The sequence below is a fragment of the Festucalex cinctus genome, chromosome 10 (genome assembly GCF_051991245.1).
Source record: "Festucalex cinctus isolate MCC-2025b chromosome 10, RoL_Fcin_1.0, whole genome shotgun sequence".
In the NCBI taxonomy this organism is placed as follows: domain Eukaryota; kingdom Metazoa; phylum Chordata; class Actinopteri; order Syngnathiformes; family Syngnathidae; genus Festucalex; species Festucalex cinctus.
The window spans coordinates 4,939,769-4,966,912 of NC_135420.1; the positions used below are offsets into that span (position 1 = coordinate 4,939,769).

Below are 27,144 nucleotides of genomic sequence, written 5' to 3' on the forward strand. Positions count from 1 at the left end.
AAACTGGCATAATTTGAACCACTTCATCCATTTATTAGTCAGTTGTTCAATTCAAGAAAAAAGAAAGAAAACACAGCACCTTTAAAAATATGTGTTTATACACAGGGCTGGTCAAGTTTACAAGGGCAGAGCGAGGTTCAGTGCTTACATACAATATATACATTAATGAAGCGCTAATGTCATCCACCATTCCGTCTCAGAAAAAGGTAGTTACCAGGATTTTTCTATAGGGCCCGGGTAAGAACAAGTCACGTGATCTAACAACCACCCTAATACTCGCATCTAACTACCAGTAAACAGTTTCCTTAAGGGAAACCCACGGTGTCAATCAATCTGCAGAAATGACTGAGTTTCTTTAATATGCAAATACACAAAACAACAAACAAAATAATACATTCCCTTCATGTCCCCAATAAAGGGGTTTTGTTGAGTGCACTAATGATAACATTAAGGGAAGGACAGGAAATTTGGGGAGTCTGTTAGTTGGTTAACATTTTAGTCTTTGCTCCTCTCTTCAATTGTGAAAGTCTCCATAGGACGCTTGCTCAGGGCCTTGATATCATCCAGTAGACTGGTCGGGGTCAAAATGTGGGAAGATCCTAGAGGTGAAACACAAAAGTAATTCAGGCTGTGAAACACCATAGAATAAAACATTCAGTTGGACTTACATTAATACTATAAAACAGGGTTCCCCAATTCCGGTCCTCAAGGGAGACCTCAGGGGGAGCGCTCTCCAGCACACCCTCCAAGGACTCCAAAAAGGGTGGGTACTCTGAACTGAACTGGAAAACAACAGTCACGACCGGTCTCCCCACACGAAGGCGGAGGGAGGCTACCCTCTCGTCTACCGGGTTGAACACCAACGTACAGGTGTCAAGCCACGGGGCAAGTGTGTGCAGGTGTGGGCAATACGTATGCCCACACCTGCTCTGCGCCTCTTACTGTGGGCAACTGCAAAGTGGAAGAGAGATCAACCCCTCTCGATTGGTACCAGAGCCCAAGCAGTGTGTGGAGGAGAGTCCCGACTATATCTAGTCGGAATTCCTCTGCCTCACACATCAGCTCGAGCTCCTTCCCCGCCAGAGAGGTGACATTTCCTGTCCCAAGAGTTAGCTTCTGTAACTGGGGATTGGACCGCCAAGATCTCCAGCCTTGGCTGCCGCCTAGCCCACTATGCACCCGACTACCTTAGGCCACTCCCACCGGCGGTGAAGGGGACCCACGTTGCCTCTTCGGGCTGTGCCCGGACGTACACCATGGGTGCAGGCTGCACCAGGAGCTCGCCGACGAGTCCCACCTCCAGGCCTGGCTCCAGAGGGGTGGGGGGGGAGGGGTGGGGGGGGGGGGGGGTCCTGGTGACCCGTGTCCAGGCAAGGGTCCATTTATTGTACTCGTTATAAGGGGTGTCTTTAAGCCATGCTTTGTCTGGCCCCCCACACAGGACCTGTTTGCCATGGGTGTCCCTGTCAGGGGCATAAAGCTCCAGAAAACATAGCTCCCATGATCACTGGGACACACTCCTCCACCACGGTAAAGTTCCGCCTCACAGAGCTCACAACTATCTATATCACATAAATTAAATGAAACTGCTACATGTGTAATACTGCATTAGTACACACCTATGATGACCTGACAGGATTTGACAGTCTGTGTGACCTCATAGGCACAGCGCATCTCAGAGTAGCTGATTCCTCCAATGACAAAGATGATGAGGCGTGAGCCCGTCCGACGTTCGTCCTGAGTGCTGGATTTATGTTTCTGACGTGCACTGTGGGGCAAAGAGCATGGTGGGAAACAAATGGTCAAAATCAATCATAGGCTGATGTAGGTGTTTCCATTGCAGCACGTTTCTCTTCTGAGGCAAAACTCTTGCAATGTCCCGTCTTGCGAGATTTTGTAATCCTTGTAGGACGTGCTCATGTAGTGTCGCGAGAGGTTTGTTTACGGAAGAGGGATACCCGGAGTTGTGATGATTACATTAAAAACATCTCTCTCGGCGAAGATCGGGCATTTGGTGGTGTGCGTGCGTGCGTGCTTTGTCTTTGCTACATTGTGGGGCCCATTCATGTGTGTTTTTCCAGGTTTAACTACCATTGTGGGGCTCAATTTGAAATTGTGGGGACTTTTTGGTAGCCCCCACGAGTTCAGACCACTTTTTGAGTGTCAAGACTTGGTTTTAAAGTTTTGGTTAGAATTGGGTTATGGTTGAGGTTAAAGTAAGGAATGGGGTAGACAATCATTTGTGATAGTTGAGGTTAGGGACAGGGTTAGGGGAAAGGTATTATATGTCAATGAGAAGTCACCGCGATAATACAAATACAAACGACTGTGTACGTGTGTGTGCGACTTCCGACTTGTGGAGACTGCGGATAGATTGAATGGACTTCATCAAGAACATGTGCCATTAAGTTGCTCGATCCCTTGTTGCCGGGGATGAATGGCCATTTCTAATGCAACGATAATAAATTGTCTGCGTGTATGGGGCGGTAGCCTTGGCTCTATAGCAAAATCACTTTGTGGTTAACTCTTTCAATCCCACGCATTTTCTGACAAGGTAACTCCAGAATCCCACCAGATTTCGCATATTTTCACCCATTTTCAATGCTTATTAGAATATTGTGTGCTATGACTAAATAGACATGGTGGGTGTCGTTGGAAAGATTGGGGTCTCCTCTTTCATTAGAAAAAATAAGTATGATTCTACCTTATTCTGTTCTTTAGTAATCATCATTTGAAAATGGCTTGATTTGACATAATTCAAGAATCTCGGGCAAAATAAGGAGAAATGAAGCTTTTTGTGAAATGATGCATTTTCTGCAAAACAGTGACTTTTACAGTAATATTTTTTGGTTTAGTGACATCTCAAATATCTCAACAGTCCTTGCCTTCCATAAAACATGAAAAAAAAATGAAAATGTGTTTTTGATAGCAAAATAAGGATTTATTTACATATCTGATAGCGTGTGTAAACAGCAATATTTTCACATTTCACAAACTATTTACAAAATGTTGATTATTTACAGGAATGTTTGTGCATGTGTGTGGGTGTGCGTGTGCGTGCTCGTGCGTGTGCGTGCGTGTGCGCTATTTACGTACTATACAGGGAAATAACAGCTCTATTTTCACATTTGATAAACTATTTACAAATTTGGGGTTATTTACAAAATATGCATGCATGAATGGGTGCATGGGTTTTGTTTTGAAACCCAATAGTGTCTTTTGTGTGATCGCGTGTGAAGCTTTCTTCTGCGTTCAGGGGGACACTGCAAGATGTTCACATGCTTGTGCCTCTGCCAGTGTAGTAAGCTGCTTCTGTAAATTACAGAAAATACTGTGATCAAGATGTAATTTTTATTATTGTTGCAAGGTATTGTGATTTTTTTTACCTCTCGGTCGCACTGCGTGTGACTGCGAAGGGGCCATTTGTGTACGCTGCCCCAACTGTAATCGAATGTTGTGCAACATGCGTTAGTTAGTACGAGGTTATAGACATTGCACATACAGTATACAGAAGCATGTCTGTGAATATTCTCATCCATCCAAGTCATTTCATCCCTGTCACATTCAATATACTGAACTAGTACAATTGTGATCACTCGATTTACAGAATGCTAAACGTTAGCTTACCTCCGGGGCTTCCAGGAGCTTTCGGGGATAAATCGCTGCTGCTGCTACCTTTTCCACACTTGAATTGATCTGTTCAACTGGTGAAGGCGGCTCGAATTCGCCAAATTCGTTACGGATTCCTCGTCAGGTGACGTGGACTGGTCAGAGATACGACGATGCAAACTTTCACTCCGTGTCTCAGAGAACGCCGGAGGCGGTGGCTTCTGAAGTGGGCGCCCGTGACGTTTTTGTCGCTTTTCACACTCTCTTATGCAGAATCCGGCTCCTTGATCTTTCTATTCGTCATCTCTTGACCGATCGTGACAAACGCTCTGCTCAAAAGCGTGAGCTTTTGTTTTTAGCGGCCTCCGGTTAGCCGCCGTTAGCACTCGTCTTTTCTCCCCCAGCCACCGGCCCCCACCACTCCACAACACTCCGCCTTTACTAGGAAATCACATCCTTCTCGTGTAAAGAGACCATCACTGCCATCAAGAGGGCACAGTTCGTCACTACAGTGCTTCACGGGCTTAATATTCAGAGGGAAACTGCCCAAGAGTCTCATCCACCCATTCATAAAAAAAAACACATTTGACGAACTTTTTCGTCTTCGGGTGACGCCCACCGGGTGTCACATGACGAACTAGTTCGTCGGCGGATTGCAAAGAGTTAAATTAAAACACCACTGAAATCTCATTTTCCAGTATTAGATTAGGCAGTGTGTATGTAGAATAAAAGTGCAAATATCTTTGGCATCTTATTCCCTGATTTCTTTTTTTTAACCCCTTCAGACCCGCATTTTTTTCTGCTGGGCAATTTTATTTTGTTTTTTATTTATTCACAGCCACGGGCCTGCTTTGAACACTCTAATTTTTTCACATTTAACACTTCAGGCTCCAGGCGGGATAACACAGTCAAGGGCAAACCCGGGGGAGCCCGAGAGGCAGTGGCTAGGACAGACGGTGGCGCAGCACTCCCCGGGGAGGGGAGGCGTGGCCCTCCACCCGCGCGTGGGTCTTGGGTCTGATAAATGCGCGCGTCCCCGGGGGGTAGGCGCTCGTCTGCATGTATTAGCTCTAGAATTGCCACAGTCATAATTCAAGCCTTTGGCTTCTTTCCCCCCTTCATTTTCAGTCTTAAGCATTACATTACCCTTATATTTATTTTCTCTTATGTTTACAAGTCTTGGGACTTAGTGGCTAACCTGGGACCTCAGAGACTGTATTTTGTGCCATGCCCTGTGCAAATGTGTGTTGGTATGACACAGTGTATCCTCTACATTTATTCTGAAGCAGCGGTACATGTACCGTACATCGCTCCTAAATCTTAAGAGTGGACCAGAAAGCATCATCAATTTCGTTGAGTTTCGTGAACCAGCTGTCCATTTTTGATCATCAGCAAATAACACAGCATCTATATTTCCAAACACCACACCTCGAATCAAACCCACCTGACAGCTCCGGAACCATTCCAAGCACTTGGACACTCAGACTGGTGTGGCCATTCCCTAGTGTCCAGTTTGTTCTCCACCGCATCCTGAAAATAACAGTTTATTTACATTTCTTGCTAAATTAAATACAGTTTAATACAAGTAAAATTGGAAGCATGCTAATTAAAAGACTTTTAATTGTAAGCTAATGTGATGAAAGGTGCAGAAGACCAGCCACATACTGTTATGGTTCGTATTTATTGGGGAAACAAATGATAATTTCTGGTGAGGAATGCATTTGTATTAATCTGTCATTATCTTAATGGGGCCATACTCAACACTGTAACAATGTAATACAGCTTGAAAACTGCACAATATATAATAATGCAATCATACAAAGGTTGATTCAAAGCTGATGTGAGGTTTAGTTTAAGTAGTACAGAAAAATGCCAATATTTAATCAAGCTTATAATGTGCACTTGGCTTAATTAAGAAAACATTAAAAAATAGACAACATTTATTTGTAAAGCTCGTACGTCATTGAGCGGCGCAGGCTTGGGAAGGTCTGTGCACATAGCGAGTGTTGCTTTTTTTTAGAGATAGACCGATATGCTTTTTTCAGGGCCGATACCGATTCCGATTATCGGTAGTCAAGGAGGCAGATAACCGCTATTTGAAGCTGATATTCATTTGCAGTAAAAGTTAAAATGTTGGCACCAAATTTTTGAATAATGCAAACCCTAACAGTTCTTTACAATGGATTCTCACACTGCACTTTTCATTTTACATCCTTCTATCTGCAATAAGACGTTGGTGGCGGGGGGAGTTAAATGTGGGGCCAATGTGACATTACCTTTTATAGCATTTGGGATACTTGTAGTTTTATTCTATAAATGTTATATTTTTATATTTTGAAGTAATAGGAGGAACCCTGTCATTCAAAATGTGCATCAGCTGTGGCATTACTTATTACTACAGCAAAAAAAATAAAAAAAATTCCATGAGAAAAACTATTCATCCCTGAATACCATACAGTTCTTGTAGACCTTATTATGATTATTGTTATTTTTACCATATAGACAGTTTTGATAAGCTGAGGATCTTAAATCGAGAACAGCAATATCATGCTACTCCTCTCTACAAGAGAACTGTCAAAAGACACTTCATCATGTAGTTTACTGCCACTTAGGATGCCCCAATCAACGCAGAAAAGGTAGAGTAAAATAACTTGGTTATAATAATAGTAAGAATAACTTGGTTAAACAGACATTGTTGCGGTGGACCGCTGCCAGTTTCTGCTGTTTAATGTGTTTTACACTTATAGACACGTGTGTGTATATGTGCACACTATTCTCTCACTACTGTACTGTACTGTATCACTTAATGGCACAGATTTACTTGTCTAAATAATAACTGGGCTGCAACATTGCTAATTCACATTAACAAGCACTATCTTAGCTGTCCACATGAATAGTTACTAACACACGAGAAAGTTATACAACACACCAAACATGAGCTCATTATTCAAAGTATGATGCACGTAACGAAATTACATCACTGAACATTAATTGCAGCCGACTATGGCCGTAGATGTCACATAATGGCGGCGCCCATTGAGAGCATAATGTCCCAACTGACGGCAGGCATGACGTGAAAAGAGAGACAAAACGAGCAAATAAGCACACTATACTTTAGTGCACTTCTCTACTAATGCCAAACATATGGAAGAGAACACGTTCATGTAGTTAAACGGTGTTTGAGACAATTTGTTACGGAGCGGACTTTAACGAGGTGCACAACGAGCTGTCAATCAAATCGACGTCGAAGCTTAAGGCACACAATGGCAAACCAGTACGACAAATAAACACAATATAAAGTAACTAAACGCTATTTAGTGTCACTGTGGCATCTAACTGCATAATAACCGCTATGCAACAAGTAGTGGACGTGACCCAGAATGCAATGTGTGCGTCACGAGAGGTAAATATAATGACATTACTCTACTCTTAACATGGAATTAGACAATATAATAATGACAACTGTTAATATTTGGAACCTTTCTAACAAACATTATTTACTTAAGTGAAAATGTGTGTGATTCCCTCCCCGAGGGAATAGTAGCGAGTTCAAGTAGTTCAAGTAGCGAATTAGCTACTGGGTGTTAGCCTCCATGCTAAGCTGAACACACCACTGTTAGCTAGCGGGGATTCAATGCAAGGCAATGCAGCTCCATTCATATAGTGCATTTAATACACAACATAATTCAATGTGTTTAGCTTATCATGGTGAAAAGTTCAGCGGAGTCTCTTCTCTTTTAACTTACCTTCGAAGCATGTGTCTCGCGTTGTGGGTGCGTGTGTGACCGGCTACTGTGATACACGGCATACACTACTGATTGGTTCTGGCTCTTGCACGGCTAACCAATCAAATGCTGCTATGGGCGTTACGTTGCTGGAGTTGGACTCCATACCAGACAGAGACGCTCTGGGCTGCATTCGAAGCGAAAAGACGGAGTTTTAAATGGATCGCTCATATCGGCCGTCAGATTAATAAAACAGACCAATACCGATATGTACCAATATGTCAAATATCGGCCCCGATTATCGGTCTCTCTCTACTTTTTTTGCCTCATGAAATTTTTTCCATGAAATGTTTTGAATTTCAGTTCTAAATAAAGTCAATGGAATACAGTTTTCAGAGTCAATCCATAGAAAATGGTTTTCATCAAGCTACCGGTACAAGTGTCAAAGCCACAAACCTCCACATGAATTAAAAAGTGAATGAAAGCACATAACATTTTCTTTATAGCTCTTTGTGCAGTACTATACAACAAAAGAAGTGGGTGACCAGGACACACAACCTGTGTTTGATCACCTTCAAACACAGAAAACAAGATCATGTGATAAAAGTATCAGTGTGGAGTAGGGCTGGGAAAAAAGTCAACCAAGTCGACTATGTCGACTTTAAAAATAGGTCGACTGGAAAAATTTAAGTCGACGCTCCACCCGGAACAATGTTTCACACGGACCTTTTATGCCTACATGCAGCGTGTTGCGAACTACCTTACAGTGAGGAGGACAGATTTAAAAAATGACTCCTGGCAATCCCCTAACAAAAGACAAAGAATGTCCAGAGTTTGGGACCATTTCAAGATTGAGAGGACAAATAGTTATTTGCAAATTGTGCAAAACAACAATGGCGTACCATAGCAGTACGTCATCAATGATGCAGCATTTTAGGGGAAACATGCATATGCAGTGCTTGAAGAAGCCAGAGCAAGGTAAGCTTAGTTATTATTAGGGGTGTGAATTGCCTAGTACCTGACGATTCGATTCGTATCACGATTCACAGGTCACGATTCGATTCGATACCGATTAATCCCGATACGAATTTATAAGTCGATTGTTGCGATTTTTTTTTCATTCAAATTTAGAAAATACTAGGGGTGTTAAAAAAAATCGATTCGGCGATATATCGCGATACTACATCGCGCGATTCTCAAATCGATTCAATAAAAAAAAAAATCGATTTTTTTATTTTTTTTTTATTTTGTATTTTTATTTTTATTTTTTTTTAAGAGCTCGGAATTGTTCATTCGGTAGTCTTACCGATTCAACGTCTTATCATCATTGCCTTTTTTTTTTTTTGTGTGTGTGTGAATCGATTTTTAAACTTCCATTTTTAATGGAAAAATATTCAACAAAACGTCTGACTTCGGGTTAGGATTCACACCTTGAGCATGGAAGAATGTTATATGAACGGAACATTAAGCCTTAATATTTTATTTTAATGCTGTTCAAACATGAAACAGATTACAACCTCTATAAGACTGAAATTTCTGATAAATAAATAATACATTTTCATATAAATCTTACACTCTACAAGCTTACTGATTAGTATTTTCTAAATTTGAATGAAAAAAAATCGCAACAATCGACTTATAAATTCGTATCGGGATTAATCGGTATCGAATCGAATCGTAACCTGTGAATCGTGATACGAATCGAATCGTCAGGTACTAGGCAATTCACACCCCTAGAAAATACTAATCAGTAAGCTTGAAGAGTGTTTTTTTTTATTGAATCGATTCGAGAATCGCGCGATGTAGTATCGCGATATATCGCCGAATCGATTTTTTTTAACACCCCTAGTTATTATTATTATTATTATTATTATTATTATTAGTGTGATAATATTGCTATTTAGAACGCAATGCACTGCACTGTATGGTGACTGGAAGTTGCCGCTTAAGGCGCCGCTAGACGACTGCGAGTAGCAATGCATTGATAAGCTAACCGTCTTAACTCCACTGGTCATTCTCAACGCAGGCAGTATGGCACACAATATCTTGCCTTTCACACTCATGCACATTTGCTGAGCCGCTAACGGGTAACGAACGGCCGGGAGAGTAACAAAAGTCCACATTGAAGGAAATTGACGAACACCGTGTGTGTACATGTGCGCGTGTGCGGGTCTATCCCCGGGTTTACACCGGTTGCGTGTGCGGTGCGGCTGCGGTGCGTCTTGACTGCGTGCTCCGGACGCGTCAATTTTTTGGCCAATCCACACTGGCTCCGCACAGCTGCGGCCCAGCAGCTCCGTCGCCGACCACTTCCTGCCGTGTCTCGCGTGACCGCGCGCGATCATGTGGCATTAAAAACAACGACAAACACACAGAAAGTCTGTGCTCAACAGAGAAGCAGAAAGAGAGGTGGCCTTTTATTATTTTGTGGCTTTCGACCTCCAATATAAACCTCTATTCGTCCATGTTCGCTTGTGTCTAAACCGTGAATGAGCACCTCCCACGTTAACTCCAGGCCCGTCTACGCCCACATCACGTTTTGCTAGCATGCTTGCGAAATAGGAGCTGGCGAGTGTTTTATCTTGAAAGGTAACCGGAAATTTATTTTGAAACTGCGTCGGTCTTCCTGTCCCGCTCGATGTGTTTTGTGCTAGCTTGCCATTTGCCGGGGGCCTACCGCTGCGGCGTCCGGCAAAAATAGAAAATAGGTCTATCCTTGCGGAAGGGCTGCGGCACGCCGCAGCTGAGACGCAGTCGACATGCAACGCACATGCAAGCGGTGTAAACTGCACCATTCGAATGAATGGAATCTAATTGCTTGCGTTGCCGGAACGCACCGCAACCGCATCCAGTGTAAATCCCGGGTTAGTGTGCGGGCACGCCACAGACTATAAAATGAAGACTAACAACTAGGGGTGTTAAAAAAAAAATCGATTCGGCGATATATCGCGATACTACATCGCGCGATTCTCGAATCGATTCAATAATCGGCAGAATCGTTTTTTTTTTTTTTTTTGTTTTTTTTTGTTTTTTTAGGATTCACACCTTAAGCATGGAAGAATGTTATATGAACGGCACATTAAGCCTTAATATTTTTATTTTAATGCTGTTCAAATGTGAAACAGATTGCAAACTGTTTGTGTACAGTGGCTCACGGTTATAAGCCTCAAGTTTTAGATAAATATATTCATACAAATCTTACAGTGTACATGTACAAATTTACTGATAGTATTTTCTAAATTTGAATGGAAAAAAATCGCAACAATCGACTTATAAATTCGTATCGGGATTAATCGGTATCGAATCGTGACCATTCGTATCGGGATTAATCGGTATCGAATCGAATCGTGACCTGTGAATCGTGATACGAATCGAATCGTCAGGTACTAGGCAATTCACACCCCTACTAACAACTAACGTAAATTGTCAAATGTTATTGTCAATTCAAGACTAACGAGCGTAGTCGACGGAAAAAAAATATACACGATATCTCAAGTGATGATACGGTCATTTTTGGATGATACAGCAACAATGGAGTGGCAAGTTAATTAAAAGCTGCCACTGCAAGGCATTTTTTTAATGCCCAGCAAGGAAATAAGCATTAACCAAGCTTCTCCTCTTAATATAATTCTAATAATAAAGCACTGTATGTTGACTTACTGGAAGTTGCTGCTTAAGGCGCCGCTAGACGACTGAGAGTAGCAATGCATTGCTAAGCTAACCGTCTTAACTCCACTGGTCATTCTCAACGCAGGCAGTATGGCACACAATATCTTGCCTTTCACACGCATGCACATTTGCTGAGCCGCTACGGGTAACGAACGGCCAGGAGGGTAAAAAAAGTCCACATTGAGGGAAGTTGACGAACACTGTGTGTGTGCGGGTCAGTGTGTGCGTGCGTGTGCGCAGTTAAGACCGTAAATGGAAGACTATTATTGTACAGGAAAGGAACAATGGGTATTTATATCTAGATTATCCACTCAATTCAACACACGAACATTTGCAGCCTCAAAACTAATTAAAAAAATAAAAATAAAATAATAATAATAGTAATAATAATAATAATAATAATAATAAAAAGTCGATTAGTCGTTAAAAATTTGAGAGGGTAGGTCGACTTAAAAAAAAAAGTCGTTCGTGACAGCCCTAGTGTGGAGACTGACCTGGAGATCTTTTTTTGCAGATATTTGTAAAGGTAAACATTTACTATGGTTGTGCTGCACATAGGCTAAACACTGCCTGATAAAAGCACAACAGAACAGAAAAGCATATCTTAGCCTTACTGATGACCTGAATCAGACAACCTCATAAAAATTGCTGTCATTGACCACTTCACCATTTTCTAACAAATTTCCTTTCAAAGGAATACAGGACCGTGTGGTAAGACAGTGACCCAGATTCTGCTTCAGGTTGATATTTTCAACTTGTGTTGCAAGTTCCATCCCCCCCAAAAAATATACTGTATCATCCTACAACTCAGCTTCTCCTATGCACACGCACACTTACCACTTCAATTGATATTTGATTTGCCAGCAACCAAGTTGTTGGTTCTGAATTAAAATTCATTAAATGATGTGGCACAATTCGTCAGTTTCTCTATAAAAGATCGCAAAAATTCCACAAATTATTTCTTACTGACCTCCATTACATCTTTTATGCCAGGAGTCCACCTGGAAAGATTGTAAGTCTCTTCCTCAGACCGGTCCCGTCTGGTAGGTTTGCGGGAGAAGAAACTGGGCTGAAATCACAAGTAGAAAAGAATAGAAATGAGAATCAAAACGGAATTCCATTTCAAATAAAGTGTTTATGCTGCTGACCACAAGCCTCAAATGTTGGTTTTTCAAGAAACCTTTGAAGCATTCCGTTCAGTGATTTAGTGTTGTTAATGTTGAATCAATCAATTTTGATTCTCCACGTACAGATGTGATGATGGGGACTCCAAGCTCCTTCCAGTTCAGGATAACTTCTCTTTCATCTTCAATTTTCACATGTTGGATAAGTTTGTTCAAATTCTCATCTGTTGTTCCTGGTGACACACATGAAAAGCTATAGTTTCCAACAGCTGATAAATTCTGTTTAGTCACCTTGATCTTCATTTGATGCAAAATTAAATAAAAAGTACCCAACTTTAACTCATTGTAAAAAATTAGCACAAAATATATGGGATTCCAATATGAGTTTTGACACTATCTGAAGCAGAGCTGTACGTTTGAGAGATTAGGGGACTGAGGTGTAGAATCTAAAACCTAGACACCAACAACCACCAGAATGCAATCAGAAACAGACTCACTTTCAGTAAGTGCTCTGTCTGCTTCCACTGCTTTGTCTTAAGAATTGACATTCTCTTGCATGTGTTTTCTCCTACTACAGTCATTCAATCATTTGTCCACATCCTGATGTTAATTATGTCAATATGGCTTATCCTACTTCTCCCTGACCTTCCCATGTCTTCAACTTTTCATTATGGTCATCTCATCTGTACCAAGCTATCCGGATATTGTTTGCAGCATCTGTACATACAGGTCTTTCTCTTCAACCACTGGGCAAGCAGACTAGGGCCCGACCGATATGCATTTTTTGAGGTCGATGCCGATACCGATTTTTGGCAGAAAAAAAATACTGATTACCGATTAATCTGCCGATTATTTGTTAAAAATATATATAATACAAGTACTGACATCTAAGGCTGATTGAAATTGATGGACTGTTCCTGTACGTTTTGGCCTCTTGGGGGCGGTGTGGTGCCGTGCATCCATGGCGTACGCACTTGAAGTGAGTACAGAAGAAAGTTGCGATTGAATTCTATTAAAATAACTCATATTTTAACACTTTGGGAAGAATTTGTGCCTTTGTGTAGTGTTATCTCATCTGTGGGTACGTGTTCCCACAAGATATGTGTGTGGATATTCGTTATTTGAAGGAAAACCACTTCCGAAGTCGATGCTAACTTCATGTCTTCCTGTTAGCCTTTGCTAACTTCCTTTTAGCGCTCGGCTAGCGATGTTTTAGAAACAAAGCATGTTTTGTCTTTGAATAAACAGTGGATGTAATTCTTAACGTTGTGTGTTTACTTTTATGGTTAAAGCCAACTGCCGTGCCATTAAAAAACTTAAAGGACGTGTTTGGACAACAGAATAACATACGCTACACACTTGTTTGTTGCTAATGCTACGAAAGCAAAATGGTGCATTCAGGGCACTTTCACAGCGCCGGAAACTTCGGTTTTCTTCAATAACATTTTAAGGGTGAAATAATCGGCCATTTGGGAGGCATGAGAGGTGTTCCGGGCATGTCCCACTGGCGGGAGGCCCCGGGGACGACCCAGGACACGCTGGAGAGACTATGTCTCTCGGCTGGCCTGGGAACGCCTCGGGATCCCACCGGAGGAGCTGGTTGAAGTGGCTGGGGAGAGGGAAGTCTGGGTTTCCCTCCTGAAGCTGCTGCCCCCGCGACCCGACCCCGGATAAGCGGAAGAAGATGGATGGATGGATGGATGGATAATCGGCCCTTTGGCCCACTTGGCCGATTGTTTTGGCTGATGTTTGAAGGCCAATAATCGGCCGATTAATCGGTCGGACCCTAAAGCAGATCATCTTTCAGTTACTCCTACACTTCCTCTAACCCAAGCAATGGGCTTGATGTCATACCCACTTATCAAAGGCTTCTAGCATTCTCATGTCACTCTGTTTTAAAGTTCAGCTTTCTTCACAATACTGACTAAAGATTTCATCAACTGATTCTATATTTTCAGGCCAATCTTTAAAATGTACCATTTACGCTGAAGATGTAAAGCAGCACAGCTCTGATCTTGTCGTAGGTGCTGTATGGGTACAACAGCACTGGCAACAGGGTTCTCATGGGATCCTTCACTTTCGCCCCATCTACGTCGGAGCCCACAGCAAGGTCCTACAGTAGTGAGAGCAAATGGAAAATGATTAAAATATAAAATACCAAACTACTACACAGAAGTATCTCCCAACTAAATTCAAGCAAGGCGAAATAATTCAATGATTTCACCAAAACAGAAGAGTAAGCTCAAACAGACCTGCTCAGCTTTGCAGAGTTTCTCTACATTGTTGGAGAAATGTTTCATACAATCTTCGGCCAACTGCAGGTGAACGGTTTTCTAGTATTAAGAAATAGTGGCACATATCAATCAATATGATGACAATTTAACTAGTGTTGTTCCGATACCGATACTGGTATCGGCAGAGGCCCCGATACTGCATTAAAACTGTGGTATCGGTAAGTACAAAGCAGTAACAAGCCGATACCATTATTTCCGACACTAATATAGGACTTTAGATGCAGCCTCTTGTGTCTTGCTTGTGCATGACAATCACTGATGTGTGACATGTTCACTGCATGCTGATCTAAGAAATCCTATTGGCCCTTGAATGCTTTGAACCAATGGCAGGACAGCTTTTTCATGTTGAGGAAAAAAAAAACCTTAGGTATCGGTATCGGCCGATACTGCAAAGCTGGGTATCGGGGGCCACAAAACGGTATTGGAACAACAACAACTCTTTGACCGCCAAAAACGTTTAATAACGATCAGTAAAATCACGACGTATATTGCCATAAACGTTAAATAACATCAACAAATTAAAAAAAAATTATAATTTCAGTGCAACGTCAAAGTGCAGCGCTGCCTGGTCAATGGGTTGTGGAATCTAAAACACTCTAAACTATGGCCAGCCGATAGAAGCATTGTATCTCTTTTCGTCAATGATCAAAGCCTCTGTCATATCAAAGTTTTTCTTCGATAACGTGTAGCAGTAAAAGAGCTAAATTTAACCCTTATTTGAAAATTGAAGGGCCAGAAGTAGAAACAATATGGAACATTAGATACACACAACATACAGTACAACATTACACACACACACTGAAAGTAATCTAAAATCAAACAGAACATAATTTAAAGAAAACTGCTAGTGCTTATCTATGTTTTTCAAAGAACATCCATCCATCCTTTTATCCATTCATCCATCTTTCCATCAGAGTTAAACTATAATTGAGAGGCCAGATCTGACACTACATTCTGTCAAACTTGTGAAAAACAGGCAACGTTACAAGAAAACAAGCACCACACCCATGTATCACTTTCATTAGAGTGCAGTGGCTTGCAATAAGTGGGGAATTCCTGTGAAGTCCCCGAGATGTACAAATAACAGGCACTACACAATGTAAAATACCTGTGTCAACTGTTTACGGAATGATGGCATCTTTTTCATCATTTGGGCCAAATTGCTGATGGTGATCTGAAAATAAATGAATGTATACATTAAAAGCAAATTATCAGTGAAATGTTTTCTGCGGTGCAAAATCTCCAATCAAAAAGCTATGACGAATGTACAGCGAATTTATCCCCAAATCTCTTTTGCAATGCTGACCTGGCTGCACACAGCAGAAAAACTGAGGCAGAATAACCCAAATAAAAATAAAGACATACAACAACAGTACAATGAAAATGTTGGGTATCATTATCATTATGCCGATTATGGACTAATTCAGCGTTAGGTGAGTGAATACAAGTAAGTGCACCTTCCCATCTGGTTGTTTCTTGCTAGAAGATATTTCCTTCACCATCTTTGGGATTTGTCTAGTTGAGGAGCACATTTACATAATGGTTAGTCTAGTAAACAGTAGGAATGTAACGATATCCAAACATCACAATACGATATCACGATATGAAGTTCACGATACGATAATTATCACGATATTGTGGGGAGGTTGACGATATTTCAAAAAGGTCAAAATATTGTAAAAAAAAAAAAAAAAAAAAAAAAAAAAAAATTACAAAGAAAATAGCTCATTCTAAAAAAAAGGCAGAATATTTTGCTTGCTTTTGTACATAACATCAATTTTGTTTTATTATTATTATGTTAATGCACACATGCACACACACATCGACTTCCTCCACATATTGACTTGCTTTACAGGCATATTGCGTTCCCTTTCACCTGACAATTAATGTACATTTTAAACGTAGAAGGGCCAAAACATCCCTAATGAAAATTAAATTGCACTAAAAAACTAGCCATCAGAGGGTGCTAGAACTGCACAAGTGGAAATCAACCTGACTTTTTTAACAGATGTTACTTTTAAATATTGTGAACATGACGACGACGATATTGTGGCAGTTTTAATATCACAATATCACAATATTGCCATTATCGTTACATCCCTAGGAAAGAGTGAAGGGGTGGGGGGCGATGTCTACATGCCTCAGACCACTTATTTCTCAGACTTACTCAGACACCTCAGCAATGTGCTTGTGCCTCAGCTTAACCCAAAGCATGTCATCCTCATTCAGCAGAGCCTGCTTCTCCGAGCCATCTTTAGACTTGTACCTGTCAACAAAAAGATCCAGTTTGTGTCATCAAGATAATGAGACATCATTGTGAGGGTGCGGACCATCCATGCTTATGTTGCTTGTTTTTTTACAACACCGAAAATATCGCTGTTGCTAACAAATCTGCGGGGGTACATTACTTGTATGTGGCATTCTTGATATCAATGAGGTCATAGGCCATGGCTTGGTAGGTAAGCTCATGCAGGATAGGACTGACAGGATCAAAGCCTCTTTCGACTATCAGTAGCTGGGCCTGAGTCTTTTCCTGGTGGGAAGTGGAAACCAACAGCAGTTACTGTGACTTTATGTCAAGGAATTACTTTTTGTTTTTTTACATTCTGAACAAGATGGACCATCATCCATCCATCCTGCTTATCCTCACTATAGGGTATCCATCCATCCATTTTCTTGACCGCTTATTCCTCACAAGGGTCGCGGGGGCTGCTGGCGCCTATCTCAGCTGGCTCTGGGCAGTAGGCGGGGGACACCCTGGACTGGTTGCCATCCAATCGCAGGGCACACAGAGACGAACAACCATCCACACTCACACGCACACCTAGGGACAATTCGGAGCGCCCAATTAACCTGCCATGCATGTCTTTGGAATGTGGGAGGACACCGGAGTACCCGGAGAAGACCCACGCGGGCACGGGGAGAACAGGCAAACTCCACCCAGGAAGGTCCGAGCCTGGACTCGAACCGGAGACCTCAGAACTGGGAAGCGGACGTGCTAACCACTCGACTACCGTGCCGCCCCTCACTATAGGGTATACAATTTAAATTAGGTGACACAAGGCCATTGTGACACCATGTTGCATTATCAGAATCGGAATGTACTGTATTTCCAAAACTAAAGCTTTGTTTTCTCTGTCAACATTCAACAGTGAAGATGATGTCTGACCTTTTTCTTATTGCTGCCATCCATCTCATAGTATCTGGACAGTTTGTTGTCCACCAACTCTGCAAGGGTCTTAGCGTACTCCATGTTGGTATCTCTAGTGGGGAACATGTTTGACAATGAGTTATCTCTGTTAAGATGAATACACTATTTTAATGCATCTCCGCCTTCTCTATAAAGGTTAGGTATCAAATTATGTGGTTTCAGAACAAGCTTTTCACATCTCAACTGAGTTTCTGCTTGAGGCTAAGGTGTGTACTCTGAATCAAATTCAATACATTGTCCCTGGCCTACTTTTTGTAGCGGACTCCTGGGTACTCATCCAACGTGGCGCAGAGTGTGACAAGCTGGTCTGCAAGTGTCTCCAGTGTCTTTCTTCTGTCCTGACTGTTCGGACTGTAAATGCTCTGAAAGGCTCCCGGATTATCACAAGTGAACACCTGAAAACAATTCACAAGTTTAGATTGATTGATTTATTTTAATTCAGAACTAATACTAATAATCCTGTGGGGATTTAGATTAGGTCTAGGTGACAATACCTAAATCTGTAAATACCGCTCTTACCAAATTAGCATTTTACATGTTAAAGGCCCAGTCTGCCGGTTTCACGCAGGAAAATGCATTTTAAATACAGGATTTAAACAAACAAACTCCTTCTCAATTTACAGCTCTGGGCTTCTCTTAACGTGTGGTGCTGATTTTGTCCTACCCGCCCCCCAGCCTGTATTTTGCCATTTTGTGTTTGTTTTGTAAACAGCGGGACGTTTCTGTGGAAAGACAGTGTTTACACCCCTCCAGCCAATCGCTGAGCAGGGGGTGGTGTGTCGCAAATGAGGCCGGGCGAACGTGTCGGCGGCATGACGTCACTCCCGCGGCAATTTGAAAGCACGCATAGATTTTTTTTTTTCCACTCACTCACTCACTCACTCACTCACTCACTCACACATGTAAGCTTCTGTGAGTGAGTAAGTGAGTGAAAATAATAATGATGATGATGATAATAATAATAATAATAATAATAATAATAATAATAATAATAATAATAGTTTTGACCAGTCACGGCAACGGATGAAAATGTCATCTTCGGTTTCTTCTTAGGGGGGGGGAAAAAAAAGAAAAAAGAAAAAAAAAAAAAAAAAGCATCAACATCTTTATCTACCAGATAAAACTGCATGAAGCGCCTCTCGCTGTTCAACATTCAACAAGCAAATGGTGAGTAACTCTGCGACAACAAAATTAATTGCACCGTTCATTTGTCTATGTTGGGTTTGTTTTCCCCGGCGAAAGCCGTGCTGGCTTTCTGGTTTCGTCACAGCTGCATATTCCGCCCTTAAACAACGCCTGATTGGTTAAAGTTAAAGGTTCAAGTACCACTGATTGTCACAGCCACCTAAGTGGTCCGAAATTCGTTTTCTGCATTTGACCCATCTGGAGGGAGCGGTGAGCAGCAGCAGGGGGCGTGCTCTGGAATCATTTGGCGATCTAACCCCCAATTCCAACCCTTTTTAATGCTCAATTTAGTGATACGCAGGGCGGCAATGGGTCTCATTTTTATAGTCTTTGGTATGACCCAGCCAGGGATTGAACCCACAACCTCCCAGTCTCAGGGCGGACACTCTACCACTTTGCCAATGAGCTGATCCAACCTAAAAACAGTCTGTGTGCAAATGTATCAGTGTGAGCAGTACAACGTGGATTCTCATCGTATTTGTGAGCAAATACCGCCAGAACTCAGCTTGCTGGCAAGGTTAGCATGTTGGGGAAAGCCTACATATATCAGGATCTTTTGAGTTTTAGATTACACTCCGAAAAGACGTTTACGGGATGTGAATCTCCCATTTGCACATTCATTAAAGGGTCCTTCAATAAAAATATTTTTAAATTGCAGTGAACAAATTATTTAAATAGACATATTGTTCCATCTTATGATCGGATCAGTGAACGGTAATTGTTTAAACTCGCTGATCTGCCCCCAAAGACCTGACTGTGTAAAGCCTATATATTTCCATCCAAGGTTATATTCACTTTTGAGCAAGATCATCTGCAAAGTCATCTCCTGTACAACTAAATGATTTTCACTGGGGTTATGGTGAGGACTAGGGTTTCCTAATCATTTTTGTCTTGAGCCCTGTTGTCATACCTTGAGTAGTCTCCAAAAGTAGAACAGACCTAGGGATGCACGATAATGCTATTGTCAACCGGTACCGATAAACCAATCATTTAGGAAATGCCGATGTCGTTAACTGATAAGTAAGCTGATAATTGTTTGCAAAATTAACTTGAATACAAATATACTTTGGAGTCCTACTATAAGGCTAACGTACAAATACATTGAAATATTGTGTAAAGCACCATGAAGCTGAATTTTATTGTTATCTCTGCTTCACAAACAACCAGTAACTCATTATAAGTTTTCCAAAATAAAACAGGCATGTTTAAAAAAAAAAAATGCAATAAAAAACTGCGAGTGTAACATTTTGGGGAGACAGTGTAAAGAAAGCCCACACTGGCGACTACGCCGTGATGCATCTTCTGTGAACAATTCAATTCAATTTCAATTCAACTTTATTCCAGACTCTAAGTCCAATACAAACAAATAACAAAATATACACAATCAAAAAACAATAAAAGAACAATAAAAAACAATAAAAAAACAATAAAAACAATAAAAAATAAAATAAAAACAGGGGGACAGTTATACAGTCATCAGGCAGTCATACCAATGTTTCCACATCCTAGACTGATACCGTACAGCACTACACTTAATAGAGGTCAAGGGCATTATGATGTCACAAATATGCAACACTACCATCGGAGCGGGGATGGGTTGAGGATTTGGCCACAGCTTGAGGCACAAACACAACAGATGGACCAACACGGCATGTCTATTATTATCGGCGGATTTCTTTATCTGGTTTATATGTATGATGTCAAATTGGTTGATAATTGTCAATAATTACTGGCGGATATCTTTATTATCTGTTTTATCTGACGTCAAATTGGTTGATAATTGCCAATACCGATATTATTGTGCATCCCTAAACGAAACAACTGATTACTGGTATATGAAAATCTTATTTTGTCTCCTTAATTTTAACATTTATTGCTCAGGCATTATACGCCTTTTAAGTAAAATTAAATATAAAAATAATTACGGTGACTTGCAAATAATTATGGAATATAAGTTAAAAAATATTAAATCAAAATGAATAATAACCATGCCTTTATCTTGGAAATAAAATATCACTGCAAATGTTCCCACTTACCCCCTACATTCTGCTCGCGCACCCCTAAAGGTATGCACGCCCTTGTTTGGGAAACACAGGTTTCGACAGTCATGTTACAAATTCTCTTTCAGAGTTTGAGCTTGATGAATCCTGGCAACATCATCAAGTAATCCGATTTGCCGTCTCCCCAAATGTGTAAGCATATTCATTTTAACAATTGTTGTCTTTTGGTGAAAGGAAACATAAGAGTAGGCATGATCAAAACATTAATTTGCAAGCATTTACTATGCAAAATGCAAATATGGACATCAAGAGGGGGGGAAAAAAAGGACATAAAAGCTCTTAAAAAAAAACAAAAAAAAACATACCTGTGCTTCGTGAGGCATGAAGGACATATTTATTTCTTTGCAAACCCTAATGTACTTTGCACAGTACAGCTTCATATTGTTGAAAAGGTCATCAGGGCAGTCTGAGGGATAAATCACTTTCATTAGCCTGTCAACACTCAAAATAAGTCAAAACAATAGTCTGATCCTTGTATCAGTAATCATTAGAAAATTACTTACAGTCAGTGAAATAAACATATGCCGATTTGTACTTTGGTTTCGGCTTGAAGTCAGCAATGAAGGCATCCACAGACTGTAAAAGGATAGAAGATGTCAGAACGAGGGTGAAAACGCTTCACAGCACAAAACATACCTGAGCTGTTGGCGTCATAAAATAAATGGCCTTCATTTCCAGAACAGGTTCTCTGACTTTGTACAGATCCTCCACAACTAAAGAAAAAAAAAGATGATTTTATCTGATGACACCGGCACTGGACACAGTATATAAAATTATCGATCTAGTGCACCATTGTTGTTAATTTCTATACATAAAGCCAAATACATCAGTATTTGAAAAGCATTTTTGCAAAATGTGATTTACATCAAATGAGTCTATTGCAGGCGTCGGACAACATCAAGCCCATGACCCAAAATTGACCTTACATTTGGCTCACCAGGTGACAATGATTTTGGGGGGGGTGTTGGAGCTGTCATATTAAAAGCATTAACTTATCAAGAGATCAATTTAAATAATATGAAGCGTTAAAAAATATTAAAGCCATTAAATGTTTTTTTTTTTTCTTTTTTACTTCCTGTGGTGACTGATCTATTACCTCTACTCACATGACTTACTGTAGCGTGTCTGGCTCAAAGATGGAAAAAGACTGAGGCGGAAAGCCTTACATTAAAAAGATGCTCGAGGGCTTGTTTGATTAAAACACCCCACTGATTTAACATGGGTACCCGCCAAGTAACAACGCCCAATTAGCATAGTTGAAGACGAATAACTGATAACTAATTCTACCATGATGCAGACCGATTTGTCAATGAGGTACGTCGTGTCAGCAGTAGTTTGACGTCACATGAATGACGACGTTGAGAAGTGGAATCACATTATTTAGATTAGTTAATAGAGTGATTACGCAAAAGGCATTTCAAAACTTTGACACTAAATTAGGGATGCATGATAATGCAAAAGAAAGTGTGGATGTCAATAACCAATTACTAAGCTGATAATTGTTTGCAAAATTAACTTGAATACAAATATACTTCCGAACACTACTGTAAGTAACATGTACAAATACATTGAAGCATTCTGTAAAGTTGAATTTTATTGGCATCTTGCTTCAAATGTACAGCCGTGTTGTTATTCAACATGGCTGTACATTTATGTACGTGCATCTAGCTTCTGTTCGATTTCATGCTTGAGGGTCACATTATGGTGTTTGGCATTTTGGTTACTCTGTCCATTCATAAATTATTTGTCAACTCCGGGTTATTTTGGAGAAGGCTGCTGAGACGCACTAGCTAGCAGTAGGCTAAAAACATGCATTAACACCGTCTACAAATGACTTATTTTCATAGACTTCGACTTCAATGTGAACTTTTGTGTTGCTGGGATTAAAAAGGTTATTTTTGGAGAAATATCCAAATTGACATATTTGTCCAAATGATGTAATTTTGTCAATAACTCAAAATTAGTCTCCGGGAGATATGCCCGAGTTTGTGAAAACACACCACATATAAAGTCCTAATTAGAGAGAATAGCCTACTTGTTATTTTCTCTGACATCAGATCAGACATTTTGCAGCATGATGACAGCAGCCTGGTGGTGAAGTGGTCTAGTATCAATATCTGCAGAGAAGATTAACAGGTTTTAGAAACTAATAAATAGTACTTTCAATTGGAGGGACTATATACACAAAAAAACAAAAAAGCAATAACTTGAGGGTTGTCTTAGCAAGAGAAACCCAATCCAAAGTGAAAGGTCACTTACCTTCCATACTTCTGATTTCCTGCAGTCTTCGATAATTGTTTCTTTAATTCCTATTAATAATAATAATAAAAAAAAGTAAATATGTCAGATATCAAGGCAGGTGATGGCTGTTTTCAAAACAGATACAATTGTAGCTTAGAATGTTTAATCATGTCAGACACTGGAAATCTGTATTTCCTCATGCTAAGTTTATTGAACATAGTGTTATACACAGAAGAACTGCATCTGAAATCTATTAATTTGACTGTAATTCAGTGGTGTAAAAATATACAGCAGAAAGAGACAGTGTAGCAAAAAAAAATTAGTAAGCCACCAACTGCACAAATTCTCCTACTTAAAATGATGACAGAGAGAGATCTGTAATTTTTATTATAGGTTCACTTCAACCGTAAGAGTCAGAATGTCAAAATGATCCTTTGTAGGATTTTTAAATATTGGTAAATTAATATTTGGTCACCAAACTAACAAGAGCTGGTTTTGGGGGCCACACAAGAGCTCATTCCGTGGTTCCTAAATGATCATGAGAACAGTGAGCAAAAAACCCAGAACTACATGTGAGGACCTGGTGAATAAACTGCAGAGATCTAGGAACAAAGAAACAAAGAATATACACTATGCCAACAGGGAATCAAATTCTTCAGTGCCAGGCATCCCCCTGCTTAAGACAGAAACTGTCCAGGCTCGTCTGTAGTTTGCCATACAACATATGGATGATCCAGAAGAGGGTTCGGAGAATGTCATGTGGTCTGATGAAACCAAAATAGAATTTAGTGGTTTAGATTAATTTGAGTTTTTTGTTGTGGATGATTTAAAAAACAAAAAACAAAAAAAACAACTATAAATCAATTCCCCCCTTTCATTGCAGCGTGCGTTTCGCCCCCATGGGCTTCATAAATAAACAAATAAACTTCATAAATAAAATAAATAAACGCACTAATCTACAAGTTTTGTCTTTTCGAAGGCGGAAGGCACAACTATCAGCTGTCTGCAGTGCGTCTATCAGCTGTATGCGGGGCGCCGCGCAGTGATGCGAACGAACAGGAAAAATAGTGCCCGGCGGTAATGGAGTCTGACTTCTTTTCAGGAGGGAGTTTTGTGATGCAAATTCATCACTCTTTTGAACACAAATTGTTTTCAGAAGAAAAACGCTTTATTTACTTGACGACAGCCATCTTGCCGGACTATTTTCCTCTCGAGCAAAACCGGACCAGAACTCATGTCACGGAATGCTGTCATGGGTAAGTCAGTGATGATCGCACGCTACTGGAGGTGAGGATGAAATAGAGATTCATGTCAAAAAATCCAAACTATCCCTTTAAGATATGTTTCAATGTGCGCGTACCATTCCCATTCCATTCGCTGACATCACAATGATGTTGATTTGACAACGAGGAAAACACTATCACTGGTCAAGCCAACTATCCTCATTTGCAAATTGCAATAAACTTGCACAGAACTCCTCTTACGCAAAAGCTAACTAAGGTTATAGGGCTATTTACAGCAGCAGATCTTCAGCCTTATTCGGTGGTGAAAAATGCTGGATTAAAATATTTAAATTAATGTACTTGAGTCATGATGTACAGTATGCCCAGCAGATCATCTTAAAATAAATGGTAAATGGTAATTAACTTATATAGCGCTTTTCCACCTTTACAAGGTCCTCAAAGCGCTTTACATTTGACGACACATTCACCCACTGATGACGCAGCATCAGGAGCAACTGGGGGTTCAGTATCTTGCTCAAGGATACTTCAACGTGGCCACAATGGCATGGGATCGAACCCACCACCACCCTCTGGGTTAGGAGATGACCACTCTAGCCCCCCCCCAAAAAAAAAACAAAAACAAAACAAAACCACCCCCACACACACACACACACACACACAAAACAAAAGCATTGCTCTCCATGAACACGTTAAAGAAAACGGTTTGGGGGGTATCTGCGCAATACTGAGTACTGTAGGTCGTTGCCTTAACAACAGATGGCTGGATGTCAACAGCAAATGAGTGCGACCATTACAGCACATGATATGGGCGATTGAAACATCACATCTGTGAATCAGACAAGTGATCATTTGGCAGAAATACTACAGGAAGCGGTACTGGAATGGAAACTGGACAGACAAATCTTACCTGTAACCGCAGATAATGCCAAAAAAAAAAAACATTGTCAATGCCTCAAATACACCGGGATTGTCAAATAGATTATTTAAATTGACCATCAGTGCCTAATGTGATACATTACACAAGAATAATGGAAATTGGCTCACTTATATGCAGTCCATCTTTTGAAGTGGTAAATGGACTTGAATTTATGTAATTATATAATATTTAATGAATAAAACCAATGATCGTAGACTAGTCTAAAAATGGTGACAGGCGACACTTTTACACCCCCTAGTGTGTACGTTTAGACTAAAAGTAAGAAGATACATTCACTTTTTTCCCATGTAATTAGACTTCCTGTTTTAGGTCAATGAGGAGTACCGAAATGATTTCCGTGTACAGTATTACATTTCAGAACTAATAGATAATAATTTTTAGACAAATTTTCACAACTTTAATAATAGCCAGAAGACGTCAAGTATGATTACTATACTAGTCTGCTAATTAACCTAAAACAGAAAAAGTTTGGTTTTAATTCATGTCCGACCGTGTGTATGTGTTGGGGAAAAAAAAATTAAAAAAATAAATAAATTAAAAAAAAAAAGTGCATGTCTTGTTAAACAGCGTATGTAATCGCCTGGTTTCAACTGTCATATATAGTTCTGTTCATCACCCATTCAGCAACTAACAATACCCACTCAATGAACGCTTCAACGTTATGTTAGGGTAAATTCTAATTCTCACGATTGTACGTATATAATGTGGGTAGTGAGTATTACCATCTATGATGACGTTTTCTTACATCACTATTGTGTCTTGGTGGTGTAGAATATTTAAAAGGTCTCGGCAAACTGAAATTAGTACAGTATTTTGTAATTTTTCTGAACTTTCTTTAACCGGTAGACCAGGGATGGCCAAGTTCGGTCCTCGAGAGCCAGTATCCAGCCTGTTTTCCATGTTTCTCTCCACTAACACACCTGATTCATGATCAGGATCGTTATCAGGCTTCTGCAAAGTTTGCTGATGAGCTGGTCATTAGATTCAGCTGCACTGAGGGAGGGAGACATTTGAAGGGTCTGGAGGAGCGAACTTGGCCACCCCTACGGTAGACAGACATGAAGGTGTGGCTTCAAAATAAAAAGAGCGTTGACCCACTTTCGGACTGACAGTCACCCTTGTCAAAAACTGATTCATCGGATTTGTTTTACCCGTAAACTAGAGCACGTAAATCGCCAAAAGTCTTCTCGTTGTTCAGCTGTTTATACGCCCAACTGCGTTTTCCCATCACCGTCAAAGTTGAGGCGAACTGTCATTTACCGATGCAAAGTCACAAAAGGAAGCAACTGGTACTTTGCTGAAACCTCGACCACACAAATACACTGCCCAGTGCCTTGTATTCTTTTTAACGGGACCATAAACGACTGACTATGATATCGAACTTACTTTTCCAAACTATTCTTTTCAGTCCGTTCTCTGGGCCGGTTGCCATCTTGCCTATTCCTCTGCACCTCTTCCTGTCTAGTGTGCAGTGTATGTGAGTGGCGCATGAAGCCAAACTACGACTTCCGGTACGACTTCCGGTCGCTGCAATACTGTGAAATTAAAAAAAAATACATATATATGTGGGAAAGCGTATAACATATATAAACATGTAATTAAGTTGTATTTGTATTTGCTTTATGACCATTTTAACATTTCAATCAATAAAGCATTTTAGCCAGTATCTGTTGTTTTTAAACTATGCGTTTACTTTTCCTGTCGATTGACCCATAGGGGTCGCCATAGTGCGTCACCGTTTCCATTTATGTTCTCCATCCTCCTCTCTTAGTCATGTGTCTGCTTTGCTATGATTGGATATGCGTGCTATAAAGGCGTGTCTTGGTAGTATATGTATTATAACCA

The 27,144-nt window shown here is 40.5% G+C and overlaps 1 protein-coding gene across 1 annotated transcript; it reads right to left on the minus strand.

The window, feature by feature from the left end:
- Positions 1–9: 9 nt before the first annotated feature.
- stxbp3 (syntaxin binding protein 3) lies at positions 10–26,839 on the minus strand. Its single transcript, XM_077534478.1, has 19 exons — positions 26,686–26,839; positions 23,137–23,186; positions 22,913–22,994; positions 21,514–21,590; positions 21,381–21,453; positions 21,183–21,283; positions 17,882–18,027; positions 17,591–17,684; positions 16,830–16,954; positions 16,589–16,687; positions 15,879–15,936; positions 15,530–15,595; positions 14,380–14,460; positions 14,105–14,240; positions 12,254–12,360; positions 11,974–12,072; positions 5,054–5,139; positions 1,620–1,768; positions 10–599 (listed from the first exon to the last, which is right to left on the minus strand). Exons 1-19 carry the CDS (start codon positions 26,729–26,731, stop codon positions 496–498), a joined length of 1,779 nt encoding a protein of 592 aa, XP_077390604.1. The 5' UTR covers positions 26,732–26,839; the 3' UTR covers positions 10–495.
- Between the last annotated feature and the right edge of the window lie 305 nt (positions 26,840–27,144).